The 22,024-nt window shown below is 45.1% G+C and overlaps 1 protein-coding gene across 1 annotated transcript in view; it reads right to left on the bottom strand.

Annotated features, from left to right (window-relative positions):
- LOC115378262 (NACHT, LRR and PYD domains-containing protein 3-like) overlaps window positions 1-22,024 on the bottom strand; it is an 88,201-nt gene that overhangs the window by 58,500 nt on the left and 7,677 nt on the right. Inside the window, exons 2-3 of the mRNA XM_030078451.1 lie at window positions 17,543-19,554; window positions 16,975-17,139 (exon numbers count right to left, since the gene is read on the bottom strand). Of these exons, the coding sequence (XP_029934311.1) occupies window positions 16,975-17,139; window positions 17,543-19,554 (2,177 nt within the window). The remainder of the gene's footprint in view (window positions 1-16,974; window positions 17,140-17,542; window positions 19,555-22,024) is intronic.

Genomic DNA, 22,024 nt, shown 5'->3' with positions numbered 1-22,024 from the left:
CGGCGCTCGCGCTAGCGCTGTGGCTAACGCGATCGAGGCAGGCGGCCTGACCGGTGAGGAGGACCGCCCACTCTCGCTCTCGGAGCACAATGTAAGGAGAGCTCTGAGGCAAGTGAACAGCAGGAAGGCTGCCGGCCCAGACGGCATCCCCGGGCGGCTGCTAAAATCCTGCGCTAACCAGCTAGCTCCGGTGTTCACCACCATCTTCAATCTGTCCCTGGCCCACTCTGTCGTCCCCACCTGCCTAAAAAAGTCCACCATCATCCCTGTGCCTAAAAAGACCAACCCAGCCGGTCTAAATGACTTCCGCCCTGTAGCTCTGACCTCCGTGGTGATGAAGTGCTTTGAGAGACTCATCAAAGACTTCATCTGCTCATCACTGCCGGACTCCCTGGACCCCCTTCAGTTCGCCTATCGCCCCAATAGGAGTACTGACGATGCCATCACCCATGTCCTCCACTCCACCCTCTCCCACCTGGACACCGGTAAGGGGAATTATGTGCGTCTGCTGTTTATTGATTACAGCTCAGCATTTAACACCATAGTTCCCCACAGACTGGTCACCAAGCTCAGGGACCTGGGGCTGAGTTCCTCACTCTGCTCCTGGGTTCAGAGCTTCCTGACTGGCAGACCACAGGTGGTGAAGGTTGGAGCCCACACCTCCAGCTCCCGTACCCTCAACACTGGTGCCCCCCAAGGCTGCGTACTGAGCCCTCTGCTATACTCCCTGTACACCTATGACTGCACAGCTACACACCAATCCAACATCATTGTGAAATTCGCGGATGACACAGTGGTGGTAGGCCTGATCTCCAACAACAACGAGACGGCCTATCTGGAGGAGGTGGAGCTGCTGTCTTCTTGGTGTAAGGACAACAACCTTGACCTGAATGTTGACAAGACCAAGGAGGTGGTGGTCGACTTCAGGCGAGAGAAGCAGAGGATCCACTATGCACCGCTCAGGATCTATGGGACCCCGGTGGAGAGAGTAAGCAATTACAGGTACCTTGGGGTTCAAATCTCTGAGGATCTGACATGGACTACACACACCACCACCCTGGTGAAGAAGGCTCGGCAGCGGTTGTACCACCTCAGGCGGCTGAGGAAATTTAAGATCTCCACCACGCTGCTGAAAACCTTCTACGCCGCCACAGTAGGGTCTGTGCTTTCTGTGAGCATCACTGCCTGGTACGGCAGCTGCAGCTCCCAGGACAGGAAGGCCCTGCACAGAGTGATCCGATGTGCTGAGCGCATCACCCACACAGCACTGCCCTGCCTCCAGGACATCTACACCCGGCGGTGCAGGTCCAGGGCAAGTCGGATTTTAAAAGACACTCATCATCCCAACCACAGACTGTTCGAGTGGCTGCCCTCAGGCAAGCGGCTTCGCTCCATCAAAGCCCGGACTGAGAGGCTGAGAAGGAGCTTCTTTCCCCAGGCCACTCGGATTCTGAACACATAACACAAACTCTGTATATCAGTCCACAACACCCCCCACCCCCCTCCCACCACCACCTACAACTACACTACACCCTACATTACTGGCAGATTGCAACACGTAAAGACTGGAGGGGAAGGGGTGACTCCACAAGGCTGGATCAAGTCTGACAGCTCCTGTAACCCAGTACCGGGCATCAGGTTTATGTCACTTGGTCTCACGGTTTCACACTAACCCTGAACCTCCGGTGGAACGTGTTGTTCTTCAGGGTTTTGCAACTCAGTTCTTCTACTCATTTGTACTTACCCTCTACTTATTTGTACTTTTTGTACTTTTTGTACCTTTTGTATATTGTTGCAGATTGTATATAGTCGTTCATTGTATATAGGAATGTCATATATTCTTTCTATTTTATCTTTATTTCTATCTTATTTTCTTTTATTTTTTTATTATTATTACCGTTATTATTATTATTTGTATTTTTATTTTTATTTTATTTTATTTTTTACTTGCACAGTGCCGGAGTTGTTGCAATTACATTTCACTGCTGCTGTACCTGTACATTCATGCATGTGACAAATAAACCTTGAATCTTGAATCTAGTTTAGGCGAAAAATGTGGGAAAATGTGTGTAATTTATGGTTTAAGGAGGTCATGTGACCTCTGTGTTTGTCAGAAAGAGACACCCATGGGCTTAAATGAAAGCTGAGAAGGTCCCCTTTACAATGATACCAAACATCATATATAGAATATTGACAAATAGGAAACTGATAGCCATTTCTGACTTTGGGCGACTAATCAATAATTATGCTAATTAATCAATAATTATGACCTAATTGTAACCTTTACAGCTTGGCATATGGCAGAAATGCATTCAGCATTAAATAATCATACAGAAACAACAGCTAAAGTGCTTTTCCTCAAAAATGCCTACCATGTTGTTTTCTAAGGGGCTTTTTTCAATTTTCGGTCCTGAATATATGCTAGCCAGCTCGATGGCTAGCTGGCTTGCAGTGGTGGTTGTGGTGGTGGGGGCAGAAAGTGTTTGAGAAACTGAGTGTGTATAACTGTATTTTTTCTTAATTTAATGTGTATTTACATTTTTAAAATATTTTAATGAATCTTTTTTATATTTTTTATTCATTTTAACAAATCAAATGCCTGCTATGGCCACTAGGGGGCGCTTTTGTGATGGCCCAATATCCAGATTTGTTTGAAATATATCCACCAACACATCTACCAAATTTTATGCTTTTATCACAAAATGAACGATTGTTGTGATATATTGAGCTAAGCCGCCCCACTATAATATTCATGTTACACCTTTAAAGTTCCAAAGTGCCAAAGTGCTTTACAAAACCATCAGAGTAAATGAAAAGATAAAGATAACACCTGAAATGAAAAGACATCAAAATATTAAAAACACAAATAAACAGACAATGAAAGCAAGAAATGATAAAAGGTCCAAAATAATTCAAATTCAGTGCTAAATACAGTAGATGTGAAAACAGCCATAGGTACGTCCATAAATAACAAATGAATGGCTCAGTGAAAAGTCCTCAGATACTGTCAGTTGACCATCTTCTCAGATTAAAACTGGAGAACAAGAGCTTCTGCATCACATGACACCAGCACCCAGTCTCTGGACCAATCAGGACCTAAGTTATGAGCATTTAAAAGATTGACCAGAAAACGGTATTTTCCAGTGTCGCTCTGAAAATATGCTTTATGTAACAAAGAAATGGGAGAAGGAGGCTGATTTCCAAATTTGGGACAAGAGTAGGCAGAGAATATGTGAAGTGCAGTGGAATTCAACCAGTTGGACTGCATGGCCAGAGCTCTGCTGCAAAAATATTGCACCATTTTTTAGGACTCCCTTGCAAAAAAGGCATTTTGGAGATGGTGGTAGTTTCTGGAGGAGAGAAATGATGCCAATCACTTCCATGTCTTCTGGAACTGCCAGGTTCCTGTCCCTTACTGGCAAGAAATACATCAGCATCTAAATAATGTGTTTGGAAGGTCCATTCCTTTTAGATGTGATGCTATCTACATGGGTGATATCCCATTTGAAAGATGGAGCAACAATGACAGGAAACTGGCTCAAATACTTTTGGTGCCAAGTAAAAAGGTGATGATAAGGAGATGGCTAAAACCAGACTCACCAGTCACTGGTGAATGGATAGAAATAGTACATGAAATATAGATTATGGAACGGCTGTCCTTTTCCCTCAGGATCCAAAAAGAAAAATTCTAGCTGACATGGACCGTGGACTGAATACATTAAACCAATAATGTCACATTAGAAAAAATGGCGCTGTAATGGCGACAGGTGGAGAGTGTCTCACTGTGCGTTTAGTTTTTGTTTGCCTGTTTGGAGAGTGTTCCTGGCCACAGGCGAGTGTATGAGTGACACCTAGGCCTTTATAAAGTTAGGCCTGCTTGACTATACCGCTATAAGGAGAGGAGACCGTGCGGAATCGAACCGCAACCATGGACGGAAAGCTCCTCCGAGAAAGCGTGGAAGGAGAGGAGGAGTGAGGCAGCGACTGAAGCGCTCACCAGCACTCAGAAATGTCCGCCGCTCCCCTCTATTATACTTGCCAATGTTCGCTCCCTGCGCAACACACTGGATGAATTACAGGCAAACATCTCATACCGTTGGGCATACAAGGAGGCTAGCCTGATCTGCCTCACGGAAACCTGGCTAGATGACACTATCATGGATTCAGAGCTCTCGCTGGACGGATTCGGCACTCCGCTCCGACAAGACCGGGACACCGTGAGTAGCCTAAAGAAATACGGGGGCGGGCTGTGTGTGTATTTTAACAAGAGCTGGAGCAGAACTGCTGAAGTTAAAGACTCATACTGTACACCTGATCTAGAGCTACTTGCAGTCTCATTCATACCCAAGTATCTCCCCAGAGAGTTTGGTCAGCTGGCCCTAGTGATTGTTTACATCCCTCCCTCTGGCAACGTCACACGTGTGTCAGAGGCCATAGCCGCGTCTGTCCATCAGATCGAATGCGCGTCCCCAGACTCTCCTGTTCTCATTCTTGGTGACTTCAATGCCTGCAGGCTAAACAAATCTCTCCCTACATATCAACAATATGTCACATGTGCCACCAGGGGAGACAGAACAATCGACCTCTGCTATGGGAACATAAGGAACGCACATAAAGCATATAAAAAAACACCTTTTAGTAGTGCAGATCATAATGTTGTTCACCTGGTTCCAGCCTATCGCACTAAACTGCAGACAGAGGGCGTGGCCAAGAAAGTGGTGAAAAAGTGGGATGCTGATGTGGTCCAGACACTGCAAGGCTGCTTTGACTGCACAAACTGGGAGGTGTTGATGGAGGAGAGCAGCCTTGAGGAAGCCACCGATGTGGTTTCTCACTATATCGCATTCTGTGAGGAAATGATTGTCCCCCAAAAAACTGTAAAGGTATTTTCAAACAACAAACCATGGATTACTAAAGCTCTGAAAACAACTTTGAATGAAAAGAAAATTGCATTTAACTTAGGAAACAAAATTGAGTCTAAACTCATTCAAAACAGACTGAACAAGGAAATAAAATCAGCAAAAAGAATGTACAAAGAGAAAGTAGAAAAACTCTTTCGAGAAGGTAAAGCCAGGGATGCCTGGCGAGGTGTTAAAACACTGGCTGGCCTCTCCAATAACACCTCACCATCCCCAAATTATGGGGCATCTGACCCTGCCAGCATGACTGAGAGCCTTAATCATTTCTACTCCAGGTTCGATCACTTTGACTATTCTCGGGACAGAGAGAAGCTCATAGTTGAGCTCTCTCCTAGGTTACCTACCCAAGCGAACCTGGAGTTGCAGCAAGGGGAGGTTGAACTTATGCTGAAGAGGATGAGACCAAATAAGTCACCTGGACCCGACCAGATCTGTGGCCGACTGTTAAAGGCCTGCAGCAGCCAGCTGGCTGGTGTTTTCTGCCGTCTCTTTAATTGCTCCCTGTCAGAACATTCGATTCCCCCACTCTGGAAATCCTCCACCATCTGCCCTGTAGCCAAAAAGAGTAATCCCACCTGCAACAACGACTACTGGCCTGTGGCGTTGACATCCCTGGTAATGAAAGGCTTTGAAAGGCTTATTCTTTCCCAGCTTCAGGAGGAAGTCAGTATGCATGCTGATCCCTTGCAGTTCGCATACAAACGGCGCAGAGGTGTGGATGATGCTGTATTAACATTGCTGCATGGAGCCTACACTCATCTTGAGAAGCCAAAATCACTCATAAGGCTAGTATTTGTGGACTTCTCCAGTGCCTTTAATACAGTACAACCCCACCTGTTGGGACGAAAACTGCTCCAGATGGACGTCCACCCACACCTGATTTTTTGGATCCTCTCATTCCTCACAGACAGACGTCAGAGGGTCCGAGTCAATGGTCACCTCAGTTCATCTATAACTGTCTCCACAGGAGCCCCACAAGGGTCTGTAATCTCTCCGGTACTGTACACACTATACACAAATGATTGCAGAAGCACTAACCCTGGTATCACATACATCAAATATTCAGATGACACTGTGATTATGGACTCCACCAACTCACCCACCCAGCTACAGTCTGAGATGGACTCCTTTGCAGATTGGTGTAGGCGGAACTGCCTTTACCTCAATACTTCCAAAACCAAGGAACTGGTCATTGACTTTCGTAAAGACCCCCCCATCATTCCCACTCTGTCCGTAGACAACCAGCCAATAGGAAGGGTCAAGTCATACAGATACCTCGGTACAATAATAGACAATAAACTCACCTTTCAACCAAACAGTGAAAGCATCTTCTCCAAATGTCAGCAGCGCCTCTTTTTCTTAAGGAAACTCAGCAGACTCCAGGTTCATCAGTCAGTTCTCATAGCCTTCTATAGATGCTTCATTGAATCAATAATAACTTTCAACATGACAGCCTGGTTTGGGTCTCTATCCAGTATCCATCGCAAGCCACTAAACAAAATCATTACAATGAGCAGCAAAATAATTGGAAAGGACATGGACCCACTCTACAGCATCTACAACAGAAGGACTAAACTGAAAGGAATACAGATAGCCTCTGAAACCTCCCACACACTGCACAGTCATTACAGTCTCTTACCCTCAGGTCAGAGGTACAGGTCACTCACATTCAGAACCAAGAGGGCTATGTTCAGTTTTGTGCCTCCATCCATCAGACTGATGAATGGCTGATCTATTGACCTATTTATTTATTTATTTATTTGTATGTTTTATACAGGTTTTATAATCCCTTTTAACTAGTCCCTACTCTTTCACTGCTGTGTATTTTTAACTCACTCACCTGCCTGTGGGATGCATTGTGTTATGCTGTCGTTTTGTATTGTGCTGTGTTGTCTAGTATGTGTCTGTGATGTCAAGTTTACGCACTGATGCTCTGCACAACTGAAGTTCCTAACAGAATAATAAAGTTCTTTGAATTGAATAAAATCAGATTTTAATTGATTCCATTGTGAGTTTGTACAGACAAATGAGTGTTAGATGTATGTATGTACAGGTGTACATATGTCAAGTATGTACATATGTATGTATGTATGTAGGTGTATAAATGTGTATTGATATACATACGCTTTGTTTTTCTCTTTTTTATTCATTTATGTAGTTATTGATTTATTGTTCTGTCCCCCACAACTCTCTTCAATCTAGGAGTGGAAAATGAAATAAAATGAAAATCATAAAAGGAAATAAAAGGAAATGTCTGGAAAAGCAAGACTTGAAAAGTTAGGACTTGAAAAATTCTGAGCTCATGTTGTGTGAGCCGAATATTAGAGTGTTTAATACCAGGTGAGACAATGTATAAGGAATGCTTTTCCAAAATAAAAATAACATTTAAAAAATAAATGAATAAATAAAAAGACTGACCAGGTGGTGGCAGTAGAGGTGGGCCCATCAATGTATTGATATAATATGGATAGTGTGATATGAGATCAGATATCATGTGGGATTTGGGATATGGTAATATCTTATGGCATCAGTGTTGTCCTCTCCTGCTTTTAAAGGCTGCATTACAGTAAAGGGATGCAGTTTTCTCAACTTATTAGACGCTCCTCGCTGCTCTGTTATTGGCCTCAGCCTGCTCGCTTATCCATTTTACTAATGACTGCTCAGCACTAATTTACACTTTCAGGAAAGCACCAACCAGTCATCCTAACAATATCCTCACAATATGGATATCACGGTATTCAGTCAAAAACACGGTGACAGTCGACTGTGTTCATATGGCTCAGTCTGAGGGACTAGAGACAGAAATTATAGCTGCTGTGCAGCGATGGGTCCGGGCATTTTTAAGCAATTCTAAGCAACAAGCAGAAGAATATGAACTTAAATACAAACTGAACTGATTGACAAACCTGGTAAGAAAGGGGCAGGACACAGGCCTGGAGGGGACAGATGATTGGCTAAAACACAACAAAGACATGCAACATGGGGGCGGGGCTAATGAGACAATGCAGGGCAGGTGTGAGGACAAACAAGCTGACAAGACTATGGAGGAACAATAGGGACAAAATGAACACAGCAGACTAAAATATAATGAACATTATAGCTGCTGTGCAGCAATGGTCAGGGCCAGGCAAGTTTAGGCACTTCTGAGCAACAAGTAGTGAATAGGAAGACGAAAAGAAACGTGGCATTCTTATGTGCATTTCACATTAGCTGAGGCTTGAACTCACAGTTTCTGGCATAAAGGACAACACTCTATCTCACTGAGCTAATTGGCAAGTGTCAGGTCATGTGAGGCTTCACAAACTGACTAAGCCAGTCACATGACAGCAGCCGCCTATGCATGGAAAGACAGATTTCAAACCACTGTAAAATAAATAAATAAATAAGTCATCAAGACAAAATTTGGACAATGATGATCTGGCATGGGACTGGACCTTTGTGCAAAGTTTGGTGAATTTTCGCACGTGGGAATGTTGCACAAGCTGAGGCTTGAACTCACAGTCTTTAACACCGAGGCATGGCCTCTACCTCACTGAGCTAAAACCTCACATAGAGCTTCACAAACTGACTGAGCCAATCACTGACCTGCAGGACAGCAGTCAGCCATGCATGGAAAGGCAGATTTTAAACAGCTGTCAAAAATTCAGTTACTAAGACAAAAATCTGAAAATGCACATATTGCATCTAGACAGCATGGAGATGTTGATCATTTGTTTTTAACAATGATTGATTTGCTCCAGAAGTGAAAAACTGATGTTTAAAAATGCCATTCTTGCATTGACTCCAATTGTTCACATGAGAGCAAAATTCAAAATGCTGTCAAAAATTCAGTTTTTGAGATAAAATTTTGAAATTTGCCACACATCATCTACCATGACTTTAAAATTTTGCCCATTTTTTTTCATGAACATTGAAGATTTATTTAGCGAGAATTTGCAGGTATATGTTTACAGTACCGTTTACAGTCAAACATTTTGATGCACTGTAGGCTCAATTTTTGATAAATCAAAAATCTGAGAAACAACCTTTGTGTAGGACAGTCTGAAGATGCTCTGTAGCAAGTTTGGTGTCAATTGAGCAAAAATTGTGGGAGGAGATAGGTTTAATAAGTTTTACAGTTTTTGAAAAAAACAGAGTGATGGACTTCATAATTTGCAATAGGTTTGAGTGGACAAAAGTTTCTTCAGTATTGGGGCTACAGTTTGATGAAAGTTGCAAAGCTGTGTCACATATGGTTGATTTGTTATGACTTGTCAAAGTTTTGAACTTTAGAGGCTTGCTATAGAGCCACCATCAAGACTACTGGCTTGAGTTTGCAGCTGAGGTAATCTGGCATGGGACTGGACCTTTGTGCAAAGTTTGGTGATTTTTCACCCATGGGAAGTATGATTTCCTCAGAACAAGAAGAAAGAAAGAAGAATTAAAGCTTCAAGCAGCGTTGGGCGGGCCCTCGCCCCCCCGCGCATGTCGGGGACAGTGCGCGCGTCGAAGTGCAGACAATTCGTCCGTTTGTGCCATTTTTAAGGGTATTTTTCGGTGCTTTTATTTTGAAAGCGTAGGGAGCTTTTATTTTGAAAGGCCGAGGATATCCAAGTGTGTGACTGACGTGAGTAGTGGCAGCTGTGTCATAATCAGAGCAAAATGCAGCCAGACAGTGAAATCCTCATTCAATCCAATGGAGAAATGGAGAAAACCCACCCCTGTTTGAGGTGTCACAGCTCGGTCACCGTTTGAGTGAAAGACTTAAAATTAAAGCTGCAAGCAGCGTTGGACGGGCCCTCGCGCCCGTGCCCCGCGTCCCCCTCATGCCCGTTGGGGACGGTCCATTCACGGTGCCACTCACTCACATACACACACACACACGCACGTGCAGGCACACACACGCACACACACACACACACACACACACACACACACACACACACACACACACACACACACACACACAGTTCTGGCCCTGTTGCTAGCGGCACTCCTCCAGCAGATGGCGCCCTTAGATTAAGTTTGAGTTTGAGAGTTGTTTCTGCTCCCTGTCACTCTTGACCATGGGGCTGTGTGGGGGGAGGGGCAGTCAGCTAGTGTGTGTGTCAATAGAGAGTGAGCACGTTTACATGCACACCTTATTCCTGTATTAACCGGAATATTCGCAATATTTCGGTTGCGCACGTGTCATGTAAACACACACCGAACCCGATTAAGGTCATATTCCGGTTGGAGAGAATTCCGAATAAGCCCCCTGGAATATTCCTGTTCCAACCGGAATATTGGGGCATGTAAACACCTTAGTCGGAAAACTCCCTGAACCGGAATATTCAGTCACGACTGCGCATGCTCGACTCACAAGGAATTCTGTGGCGTCTTTGCTGTGGTTACCTGCAAGCGGGGAAAATGGCATGGCGAACAGCAGCAAGAGCCAGGAGACTGCAGTCTGCCTTCAGCTAATGAAAGACTTAAATATCACGGAGTATATCGATGGGAGAAAACATAGAAATAGCGACAGAAGAAGAAGAAAAAGAAGAAGAAGACGAGGAAGAAGACTTCTTCGTCTGTTTTTCCGGCAGACCAGACGCCTATACGCGTACTGCTGCCCCCCACGGCTGAGTGTCGCATTACGTCAGAGAGTGGAATACGCCGAAACACGGGAACATGCCAAGTGACATGTAAACGGAATATTCCAGTTGCCACGGCGCAGTTACCTTAGCCGGAATATTGAGCCGAACTGGAATATGGTGTGCATGTAAACGTACTCAAAAGAGCAGAGCAGAGCAGAGTAGAGACACCAGAGTCCAAACCTGCATGGGAAAAAGTGGAGGCTTTGGTTGTGGACACTCTTTGAGGGCTTATAAAAACGGTTTGAATTAATAATAATTCCTTCAGAACTTTTGTTCAGCACTATGTCCTCTGTCATGTATTAAATTTTCAAGCCGATTCCATCAACGCCCTGGGAGGAGATAGATTTCATGCAAAGTGAAAATTTGGGCGAAAACGTGACTTTCAAACGCAAATTGCGAACTTCCTGTTGGTTTTAGGTGGGGGGCACGAGCACGAAAAATGTCAGGCTTGATGAGATCTACGTTTCGGCACTGGTTTGGTCTTTTTATGACATTCCTGTGGGCCGCAGCGGCTGCCTTTGCGTCCAAGGTGGCGCTAGTGAGTTCATTTTTGCACCGGGGGGTACCGATTTTTGATTTTATCGAATTTTTCGCCAGACCTGGTGTGCGTGCCGAATTTGGTGAGTTTTTGAGCATGTTTAGGGGGTCAAATTAAGCCTCAAAGAGACGTAATAATAATAGCGAAGAAAAAAAAAAACACTACAAATACAATAGGGCTTCGCACTGGGACAGTGCTCGGGCCCTAATTAAAGCTGCAAGCAGCGTTGGACGGGCCCTCGCACCCGTGCCCCGTGTCCCCTTCGTGCCCGTCGGGGACGGTCCATTCACGGTGCCACTCATTCACTCACTCACTCACTCACTCACACACACACACACACACACACACACACACACACACACACAAACACACACACACGCGCACACTCACACACACACTCACACACACACACACACACACACACACACACACGCACACACACACACACATACGCTTGGGCAGGCACCGACACACACACACACACACACACACGCACGCACAGGCGCACACACACACACACACACACACACACATGTGCATGCACACGCGCACACACACACACACACACACACACACACACACACACACACACACACACACACACACACTCATTCACTCACTCACACACACACACACACACACACACACAGTTCTGGCCCAGCTGCTAGCGGTGCTCCTCCAGCAGATGTCGCCCTAAGCTTGCGTTTGAGTCTGAGAGCTGTTTCTGATGCCTGTCAGTCTTGACCAAGGGGCTGAGTGGGGGAGGGGCAGTGGAAGCAGAGAGAAGAGCAGAGTCCCACCTGTTAAACTAGTCTTCACCGCGGTCAAAATCTTTTTCCAATCCACAGCAAGACCTCCTATTTTTGTAGGAAAATTCGTCCTCTTTCCATCTGCATAGATTTGGAAGCTGTCAGACTTTTACTTTGGACACCTGGGGCCTAATTGTCAGGGCAAGTGCCTGTTTATTCACAGCAGGCACACCAGGGTCCATGGGAAAAAGTGGAGGCGCTGGTTGTGGACACTCTGACTTTGAGGCCTTCTGAAATCCAAACGGTTCAAAATTATACGGAACCTTGAAGAACTTTTGTTCAGCACTGTGTCCTCTGTCACCTATTTGGTTTTCAAGTCAATTCGATTAACGCCCTGGGAGTTTATAGCTTCTCTACAAAGCGCAAATTTGGGCGAAAACGTGACTTTCAAATGCAAATTGTGGACTTCCTGTTGGTTTTAGGTGGGGGGCACGAGCACGAAAAATGTCGGGCTTGATGAGATCTACGTTTCGGCGCTGGTTTGGTCTTTCTATCACATTCCTGTGGGCCGCAGGGGCTGCCTTTGCGTCCCTAGGTGGCGCTACCGAGCCCATTTTTGCTCGGTAGCGCAGCCTGTGCTGCCTAAATATCCTGAAATATACAAAATGTTCATTTGGCGTGGTTGTCTGTCAGCCTGCAGAGTTTAAACAAAAATTTGCATGGGAAGAAGGTGAGCTGTGAAAAAATGTTTGAAGATGATCAAAATAATAATAAGTGCGCATGTGCGACCGTACATGCAGCCTGTTGCAAGCTCCTGCTCGTTTTCTAACTTTTTCCTATTTTTTAACTATCTTTTTAACTTACTTACTCGAGTACTTTGTTCCTACTACCTACTAAGCCGTTCCCTCTCCGAACATGCTGGTGGAGAGAGCTTTAGTCTTTTCACTGGCAGTGTGTATACTTTTTACACTCTGCCTCTCACTCTCGTAAACAACAAGTGGTGCAATCCTATGCACATCACTATTAAAGAGCACATTTGTAGCCCGGACATCGAACTTCTTGCTGTTGGTCTCTGTCCATATTATCTGCCGCGGGAGTTTTCTCATGTTGTTATGGTGACTGTGTACATTCCTCCGTCCGCCAACCCGACCACGGCGTGTGACGTCATCCACTCCGCCATAGCCCGGTTACAGACTCAACACCCGAGTGCATTCATTGCCATCTCGGGTGACTTCAACCATGTCACCATGGACAAAACAATACCCAGCTTCACACAGTTTGTGAACTGCCACACCAGGGAGGAGAAGACACTGGACCTGCTGTATGCCAACGTGAAGGATGCATACAGCTCCTCTCCCCTTCTCCCGCTGGGTAGGTCAGACCACAATCTAGTGCACCTCAGACCCTCTTATGTGCCTCTGGTGAAGAGCCAGCCTGCGACCACAAGGACAGTGAGGAGATGGTCGGAGGAGGCTTATGAGACACTGCAGGGGTGTTTTGAGGTCACAGACTGGCAGGCACTCTTACCCCTTTTCCACCAGGGCTGGTTCGGAGCCGGTGCCTGACTTAGCACCAGTTTTTTGGTTTTCCACCGCCCAAGCTGGGGCCAAACTGGTGCCAAACTGGTGCTAGGCAAGCACCGACTCCGAGCAGGGGCTAAACAGGAGCCAGAGAAAGAACCGATGACGCGGCCCACCGCGTCATTGGTGGGCGGGGTTACAAAACAAAACAGGAACTGCGAACGCTATAAACATAAACAATAATCCCCGAGAAGCCGTGGGTTATACTGATTTTACAGCGGCATGGAACACAGCTCAGCCAATTACATTTAAGGATGAGAAGCACCCGTTTTATAACTAAACATCGCTGTCATTCGTTCCGATCACGAATCCGACAGGTAGCCGGCAATAATTGTGTTTTTCGCCTCTGTATTGAAATGTAGGCTTGTAAAGACACAAGCAGTATTTGCATCGCTAATAAATCCAGATCCTGCTCCACCCGGGGCCAGAAACTGTATCGGGAAAGCAGCGTTATATACTTGACTGAGACGCGGCTCATGAACATCATCCCCGACTCACTGATCAGTTTCACCGGCTTCAGGACAGGACGGGCGGACAGAGACAGAGACGCTGCAGCCACTGTATAGTATGAGTGTGCAGTTTTATGTGTGTTGAAGTGATGAAGCTGCCGTGACAATGTCATTTCCTGCAAAGGATTAATAAAGTATCATTCATTCATTCATTCATGATGGTTATTGTGATTCTGAGCCGGCGTCTCGCGCACCCGTCATTACGTTTTCCGAAGACGTCATGACGTGGCTCTGAATTGGCTCCACTTTGCTCTTGACCGGTGGAAAAGCAAACCGGTTCTTCGTTGGCACCAGTTAAGCACCGGCTCTAGCACCAGCTCCGAACTAGCACCAGGTTTTTTCTGGTGGAAAAGGGGCATCTGTGAGCCGAACGGAGAGGACATAGACGGGCTCACAGAGTGCATCACAGACTACATCAACTTTTGTGTTGACTCCATTGTTCCAGCAGAGACGATAAACTGTTACCCCAACAACAAGCCCTGGGTAACAAAGGACATCAAAGCCATCCTGAACGACAAGAAGAGGGCGTTCAGGGCTGGCAACAAAGAGGAGGTGAGAGACATCCAGAGACACTTGAAATACAAAATCAGAGAGGCTACGGAGGAGTACAGGAGGAAGGTGGAGTGGAAACTCCAGCAGAATAACACCAGAGAGGTCTGTAGAGGGATGAGAACAATCACCGGCTTCAGGCCGGCCGGAAATAAAGATACTGAAGGCAGCGTGGAATAGGCCAACGAACTCAATCTGTTCTTTAACAGATTTGATACAGCGGTCCCTGCACCCCCCACAGACTCCACCATCAACACCTCCACCAGCACCTCTATTGTTTGGCCCCTGACGACAGCTACTCCTCTCTCTCCCCCTCCCCCTCCTGACTGCCTCTCATCTTCCTGTGAATGCCCTTCTCTCACCTCCACCCCCACCCATCCACCCCCATCTACAGTGTTCATCACAGCAGAGGATGTTAGAAGACAGCTGGGGAAACTTCACTCTGGCAAGGCTGCGGGCCCTGACGGTATCAGTCCCCGGGTGCTCAGAGCCTGCGCTCCCCAGCTCTGTGGAGTTCTCCAGCATATCTTCAACACGAGCCTGAGTCTACAGAGGGTCCCCGTGATGTGGAAGACGTCCTGCGTCGTTCCCGTGCCGAAGACGCCGCGCCCCGGCAGCTCCAAAGACTACAGACAGGTGGTGCTGACCTCCCACATTATGAAGACCATGGAGAGACTCATCCTACAGCAGCTCCGGCCTGTGGTCACACCACATCTGGACCCCCTCCAGTTCGCCTACCAGCCCTGACTAGGAGCTGAGGATGCCATCCTCTACCTGCTCGACCGCGTCTACACACACCTGGACAAGACGGGGGCACTGTGAGAGTCATGTTTTTTGACTTCTCCAGTGCCTTCAACACCATCCGTCCGGCCCTACTGAGTGAGAAGATGACGGCGATGCAGGTGGACTCCTCCCTTGTGTCCTGGATCTGACAGGCAGACCACAGTATGTGCGCCTGCAGCACTGTGTGTCAGACAGAGTGGTCAGCAGCACCGGGGCACCGCAGGGGACCGTCCTCTCTCCCTTCCTCTTCACCCTGTACACCAGCGACTTCAAATACCGCATAGAGACCTGTCACCTCCAGAAGTTCTCAGATGACTCAGCAGTAGTTGGATGCATCAGCAAGGGTGATGAGGTGGAGTACAGGACTACTGTGAGCAACTTTGTCACATGGTGTGCGCAGAACCATCTACAGCTCAATGTGACAAAGACCAAGGAACTGGTGGTGGACCTGAGGAGGACCAAGGTGCCGGTGACCCCTGTTTCCATCCAGGGGGTCAATGTGGACATTGTTGAGGACTACAAGTACCTGGGGGTTCACACTAATAATAAACTGGACTGGAGAAAGAACACTGATGCCCTGTACAAGAAGGGCCAGAGCCGCCTCTTTTTTCTGAGGCGGCTGAGGTCCTTCAACATCTGCAGGACTATGCTCAGGATGTTTTATGAGTCTGTGGTAGCCAGTGCTATCCTCTATGCTGTGGTGTGCTGGGGCAGCAAGCTGAGGGTAGCGGACGCTAACAGACTCAACAGACTGATCCGCAAGGCCAGCGACGTTGTGGGAGTGAAGATGGACTCTCTGACGGTGGTGTTAGAGAGGAGAATGCTTCACAAGGTGAAAGCCATCCTGGACAATGTGTCCAACCCGCTCCGTGACGTGTTGGTCAGACACAGGAGTTCTTTCAGCACCAGACTGATTGCACCACGATGCACCACAGAGCGACACAGGAAATCATTCCTGCCTGTGGCCATCAAACTGTACAACTCCTCACTCTGAGTGTCAGACACTCTAAGTCAGTGGGCTGGCCCCATAAACTAACTCTTGTGCAAATTCCCTCTGTGCAATAATCCATATTCAATACCATACTTATGTGCAATAACCTGTGCAATAATCCATATTCAATACCATACTTATGTGCAATAACCTATAGTGCAATAACTCCTGTCCATGTTTGCACTTGTACATATATATTTTTTCCTTTCTTTTTATTCTATATATATATTCTAATCTAATCTAAATCTAATCTAAAAAACAAGAGGTCCTAAAGGTTTAGTTGAGGTTCAGAACAGTTACAAGACAACAGTTACCATGAGAGAATGTGATCAGGATGGTAAAAGTTGGACATATCAACTCCATACCATCATGCCTAATCTGTGAAAGATACCAGAATGCACTGATATGCCCACATGGGATTTTTGTCCCTGATGATTCATCAGAGAAAATATTGGAATCCTTTGTGAATCCATAGTTCGACCAAGACCTCCATGATGGTGCCCTCTATGCGTTGTGTGGAATTACCACAATAAACATCAGATTCCCACAGATGGAGGCCATTTGGACCCCTGCATGTTGAAATAATGTACAATATCATCACTGAAGTTCACAGTTTTTCATTTCAGCACACAAGGATCATGTGAAAATACAGTTTGACAACAATTTGAGATTTAAGCCTGTAAATGTCCTGTTCAACTCACACAATATCACATGTTCACACATCATTAAAAAGTGCAGTCTGACCTGAGAGTCTCCAGTCTGCAGTTTGGACTCTCCAGTCCAGCAGACAGCAGCTTCACTCCTGAATCCTGCAGCTGGTTCTCACTCAGGTCCAGCTCTGTCAGATGGGACTTCAGAGCCGAGGCCACGATTTCCCAGTGAGTCTTTGAGAGTCCACAGCCAGAAAGTCTGTAATTACAGATTTAATGTTAAGTCTGTGAATTTCTTGTGTTTATATAGTGTTAAATTATAGTAATATTAAATTGTATTACAGGATACAATTTTTTTGAAAGGTGCTTCATGTATAATATCAGAAGAAACCAAGCTGTAAAAACCTGATGCTGAAGTTCAATTTCACAGCAAAAACTTGCTTCTGATTTTGAAGTATTGTAGGGGTGAGCTGCTATGGGCATCACCATCATGTTGCCTCCATTTTACCCTGGACTGCCTTAAGTATATATTTTTTTCTCAGAATCAATCCTTTATCCTGAATATTTAGAGAACAACATATTTTTATCGTACTTCTGATGGTGTCAGGTATGGAAGCGGCTCTACACTGTTTGTATAATGTTGATTTGACATCAGGACTAACCGAGCCTTCCTGCAGTTCCTCAAAGCTGGGATCAGTCTCCTTCGTCCCTCATTTGATGTGTTGTACGCCTTCAGGTCCAACACATCCAGAACCTCCCCTGACATCTGCAGCATGTAGGCCAGAGCTGAGCACTGGATCTCAGAGAGTTCCTTCTTTGATCTGTTCTCTGACTTGAGGAACTTTTGGATGTCCTGATGTACTGAGAGGTCGTTCATCTCCATCAAACAGTAAAAGATGTTGATGCTTCTGTCAGGTGAGACACTGTCGATGCTCATCTTTTTCAGCTTTCTGATGACTCTCTGGATGTCGATGAATCTCAGCATCTCTCCTAGTTTGCTCTCTGTCCAACCCAACAGGCCTCCTAAGAGCCTCTGGTTGGATTTCAGTGAGAGGCCATGGAGGAAACGGACAAAGAGGTCCAGGTGACCATTTTTGCTCTGCAGGGCTTCAGACATGACTGTCTTCAGGAAGATAAGCAGCGATGGCTTTTTGTCATCACATTCTCTCCTCATGACTCTGGCCAGTACCTCTGTGTTCCTGTTGGTGTAGCAGTGGAAGATGTAGACTGCAGCGAGAAACTCCTGGATGCTCAGATGAACAAAGCAGTAGACTTTTCTCTGGAAGAGCACACACTCGGTTTTGAAGATCTCTGTGCACACTCCTGAGTACACCGAGGCCTCTGTGACATCAAGACCACACTCCTCCAGGTCTTCTTGGTAGAACATCAGGTTGCCTTTCTCCAGATGTTCAAACGCCAGCCTGCCCAGCTTCAGAAGAACTTCCCTGTCAGTCTCCCTCAGCTCCTGTTGACTCCTATCACGACTCTCACCATACTTGTGCTTCTTCCTCTGTGTCTGAACCAACAGGAAGTGTGAGTACATCTCAGTCAGGCTCTTGGGCAGCTCTCCTCTCTGGTCTGTAGTCAACATGTGCTCCAGAACTGTAGCAGTGATCCAGCAGAAGACTGGGATGTGGCACATGATGTGGAGGCTCCTGGACGCCTTGATGTGTGAGATGATTCTGCTGCAAAGCTTCTCATCACCGGATCTCCTCCTGAAGTACTCCTCCTTCTGGAGGTCAGTGAACCCTCGGACTTCTGTTACCCTGTGGACACATGAAGGAGGGATCTGATTGGCTGCCGCAGGTCTGGAAGTTATCCAGAGGAGAGCCGAGGGAAGCAGATTCCCCTTGATGAGGTTTGTCAACAGCACGTCTACTGATGATGTCTGTGTGACATCAGACACGACCTCATTGTTCTGGAAATCCAATAAAAACCTGCTTTCATCCAGGCCATCAAAGATGAACACGACTTCACAGACGGCGAGCTTCTCTGCTGTGACCGTCTGTAATGTTGGATGGAAAACACGGAGAAGCTGGAGAAGACTGTAGCACTCGTCTTTGATCAAGTTCAGCTCCCGGAACGAAAGCAGAACCACAAGACTGACATGTTGGTTTTCCAAGCCCTCTGCCCAGTCCAGAGTGAACTTCTGCACTGAGAAGGTTTTTCCAATCCCGGCAACGCCCTGCGTCACAACTACTCTGAGGTGTGTGTCTTGGCCAGGCAAGGGTTTAAAGATGTCCTGGCACTTGATTGGAGTGTCATGGAGGGTTGCCATCTTGGATGTTGTCTCCAGCTGCCACACCTCATGTTGGGTATTAACCCCTTCACTCCTTCCCTGTGTGATGTAGAGCTCAGTGTAGATCCTGTTGAGGGGGGTTCCAGTTCCTGCTGCAGCAGTTCCTTCTGTCACAAATTCACATCTCCTCCTCAGACTGATCTTATGCTCGTCTAAAACCTCCTGCAGACCGCTGTCCACTGGGCTGGTTTGACTGGGTGTCTGCAGTCCAGGTCTTGTTCTGGATCTTTCTCCACACTGGGGACAGGCAGGATCTCCTGATGGATCAGACTGGTCCCAGTATGAGGTGATGCACCTTTTGCAGAACCAGTGTCCACAGCTGGTGGAGACCGGATCCCTCAGGAGCTCCTGACACAAAGCACAGCAGAACAGCTGCTCCTTCACATCACCTCTACTCCTCTTCCTGTCCCTGTGGAGATGAAAGCACTTTGTTTATGTTTAGACAACATTACGTTTTAAATGAAATCTTAAAAGCTTCTCTTATGTCTCTTTCAGTGACTACATTTACATGGATTGCAATATTCTAATACTAAGGCAATTAAGATAATATTTACAAGACGAAATGTCCATGTTAACAGCATGACATTCGCTTTGAGTTTTTGCAGCAGATTATGACAAATACAGCAATCCAAGAGCTTGACAGCTCATGTTTTTTTTAGTGATTTTTTTTTTTTTTATCGTGAATCCGTAAAAGAAAAGTTGACCAACAACTAAAGCAAAACGTCTACATAATTAACATTGTCCTGTAAAAATAAGTAATAGGAAACTAAAATATATATAGATAATCCCTGGATCACAAAGGGTTTACAAAATGCCTGTAAAAAGAAAAACACACTATACAAAGAATTTATAAGACACAGAACTATAGAGTCAGAAAAAATATAAGAACAAATTTACTAATATTATAAGATCTGCCAGGAAAGAACACTACAATAAAATATTAGATGATAATAAAAATAATACTAAAAAAATATGGAATATAATGACCACTGTAATAAAAAATGGCTCTAAACAATTCAATTACCTTAAGTATTTTACTATTAATAACACTGAGAAGCATGATATGAATGAAGTGGTTAACAGCTTTAATCAATTCTTTGTAAGTGTTGGACCTGATCTGGCAGAACAAATCCCAGATCCAGTAACATCTGAGGAGCAGTGTGACAGTTTGATAGACCGAAATCTGAGTTCAATGTTCCTCACAGCAGTGAATGAGAGAGAAATTATAAATATTGTTTCCAAATGTACAAATTAGACATCTAAAGACTGTGATGACATTGATATGACTGTTGTGAAGAGAGTGATTGAGGGGATCGCAAAACCATTAACGTACCCCTGTAACCTATCATTTCAAACTGTAGCTACATTTCCAGACAAAATGAAAATATCAAAAGTCATACCTCTGTATAAAACTGGGAACAAACACCAATTCACAAACTACAGACCTGTATCATTACTATCTCAATTCTCTAAAATCCTAGAAAAACTCTTCAATAACCGACTGGATAAATTCATAGATAAACACAAATTATTCAATGAAAGTCAATACGGATTTAGAACTATCACAGCCACAGCACTGGCACTAATCGATTCAGTTGAGGAAATTAATAATTCAATAGACTTAAAACAGTATACAGTAGGGATATTCATAGACCTAAAAAAGGCATTTGACACAATAAATAATGATATATTATTCAAGAAACTAGATCGGTATGGCATCAGCGGGAAAGCATTGGAGTGGCTCAAGAGCTATTTAACAAATCGGAAGCAGTTTGTGAAATTGGGTGATGTTTCTTCAGCATGTTTGGACATTACCTGTGGCGTCCCTCAGGGGTCAGTGTTGGACCCTAAACTTTTTATACTTTCTATCAATGATATATGCAAGGTATCAAAAGCTTTGAAGATGGTTTTGTTTGTGGATGACACCAATATTTCATGTTCTGGCAGTGATTTAAACAATTTAACAAAAGTAATTAAGAATGAATTGAATAAACTAAAAGCATGGTTGGACAAAAATAAAATATCATTAAACTTAAGCAAAACAAGAATAATGCTTCTTGGCAATCACAGAACTAATATGAAATTAGAGATACAGTTGGATGGGGTTAATATTGAAAGAGTAAATGAGATCAAATTTTTAGGGGTGATGATAGATGATAAGATTAGTTGGAAACCACAAATTAAACATGTACAAACTAAAATCTCAAGATGCATCGCAATATTAACCCTCCTATTATGTTTGGGGTCAATTTGACCCCATTCAGTTTTTAACGTCTCTAAATACATACTTGACATCATTTTTTTTGCTTCATATTTTATGACTTTTCCTAATTTAGTGGATACTACCGGGTAAACATGAAATTCACATGATGATATGATTTCAGTGACCTGCACGCATTTTGTACGCATCGGTGGTGTTTGGGGTCAATTTGACCCCAGGCTGTTTTAGCTGTATAAAACACCGTTTTACACAATTTTTTTTGGTTGTTTTGGATGAAAATGAGGTCACTGTAACATGCAATTTGATAATCTTCAAAAAACTTCCCTCTGCTTTAGGGCCTTAACCTAACATAACCATACCTGAAGTAGTACGGGAACCACTGACATGGGTGGATATGGGGGGAGATATCGGGGAGGGGAAAACATAATACCTACAAGAACTTTGATATTTCCCGCGCTGTGAGGGTGGGGAAATATGGTTCCCACAAGGACATTGATAGTTCCCACCACATGGGGGGGGGGGCAAACATATAGAAGCTTGCACAGCAGCCTTCTAAATCATTTCTCTTGTTGCTCTGTGTACTCTCACTTTATGCTCTCTCTCAGTTGAATATGAACGCAAAGC

Source organism: Myripristis murdjan, chromosome 19, assembly GCF_902150065.1.
Source record: "Myripristis murdjan chromosome 19, fMyrMur1.1, whole genome shotgun sequence".
NCBI lineage: Eukaryota > Metazoa > Chordata > Actinopteri > Holocentriformes > Holocentridae > Myripristis > Myripristis murdjan.
The sequence above is the reverse complement of the archived record's forward strand: the minus strand, read 5'-3'. Positions and strand labels throughout refer to the sequence as shown.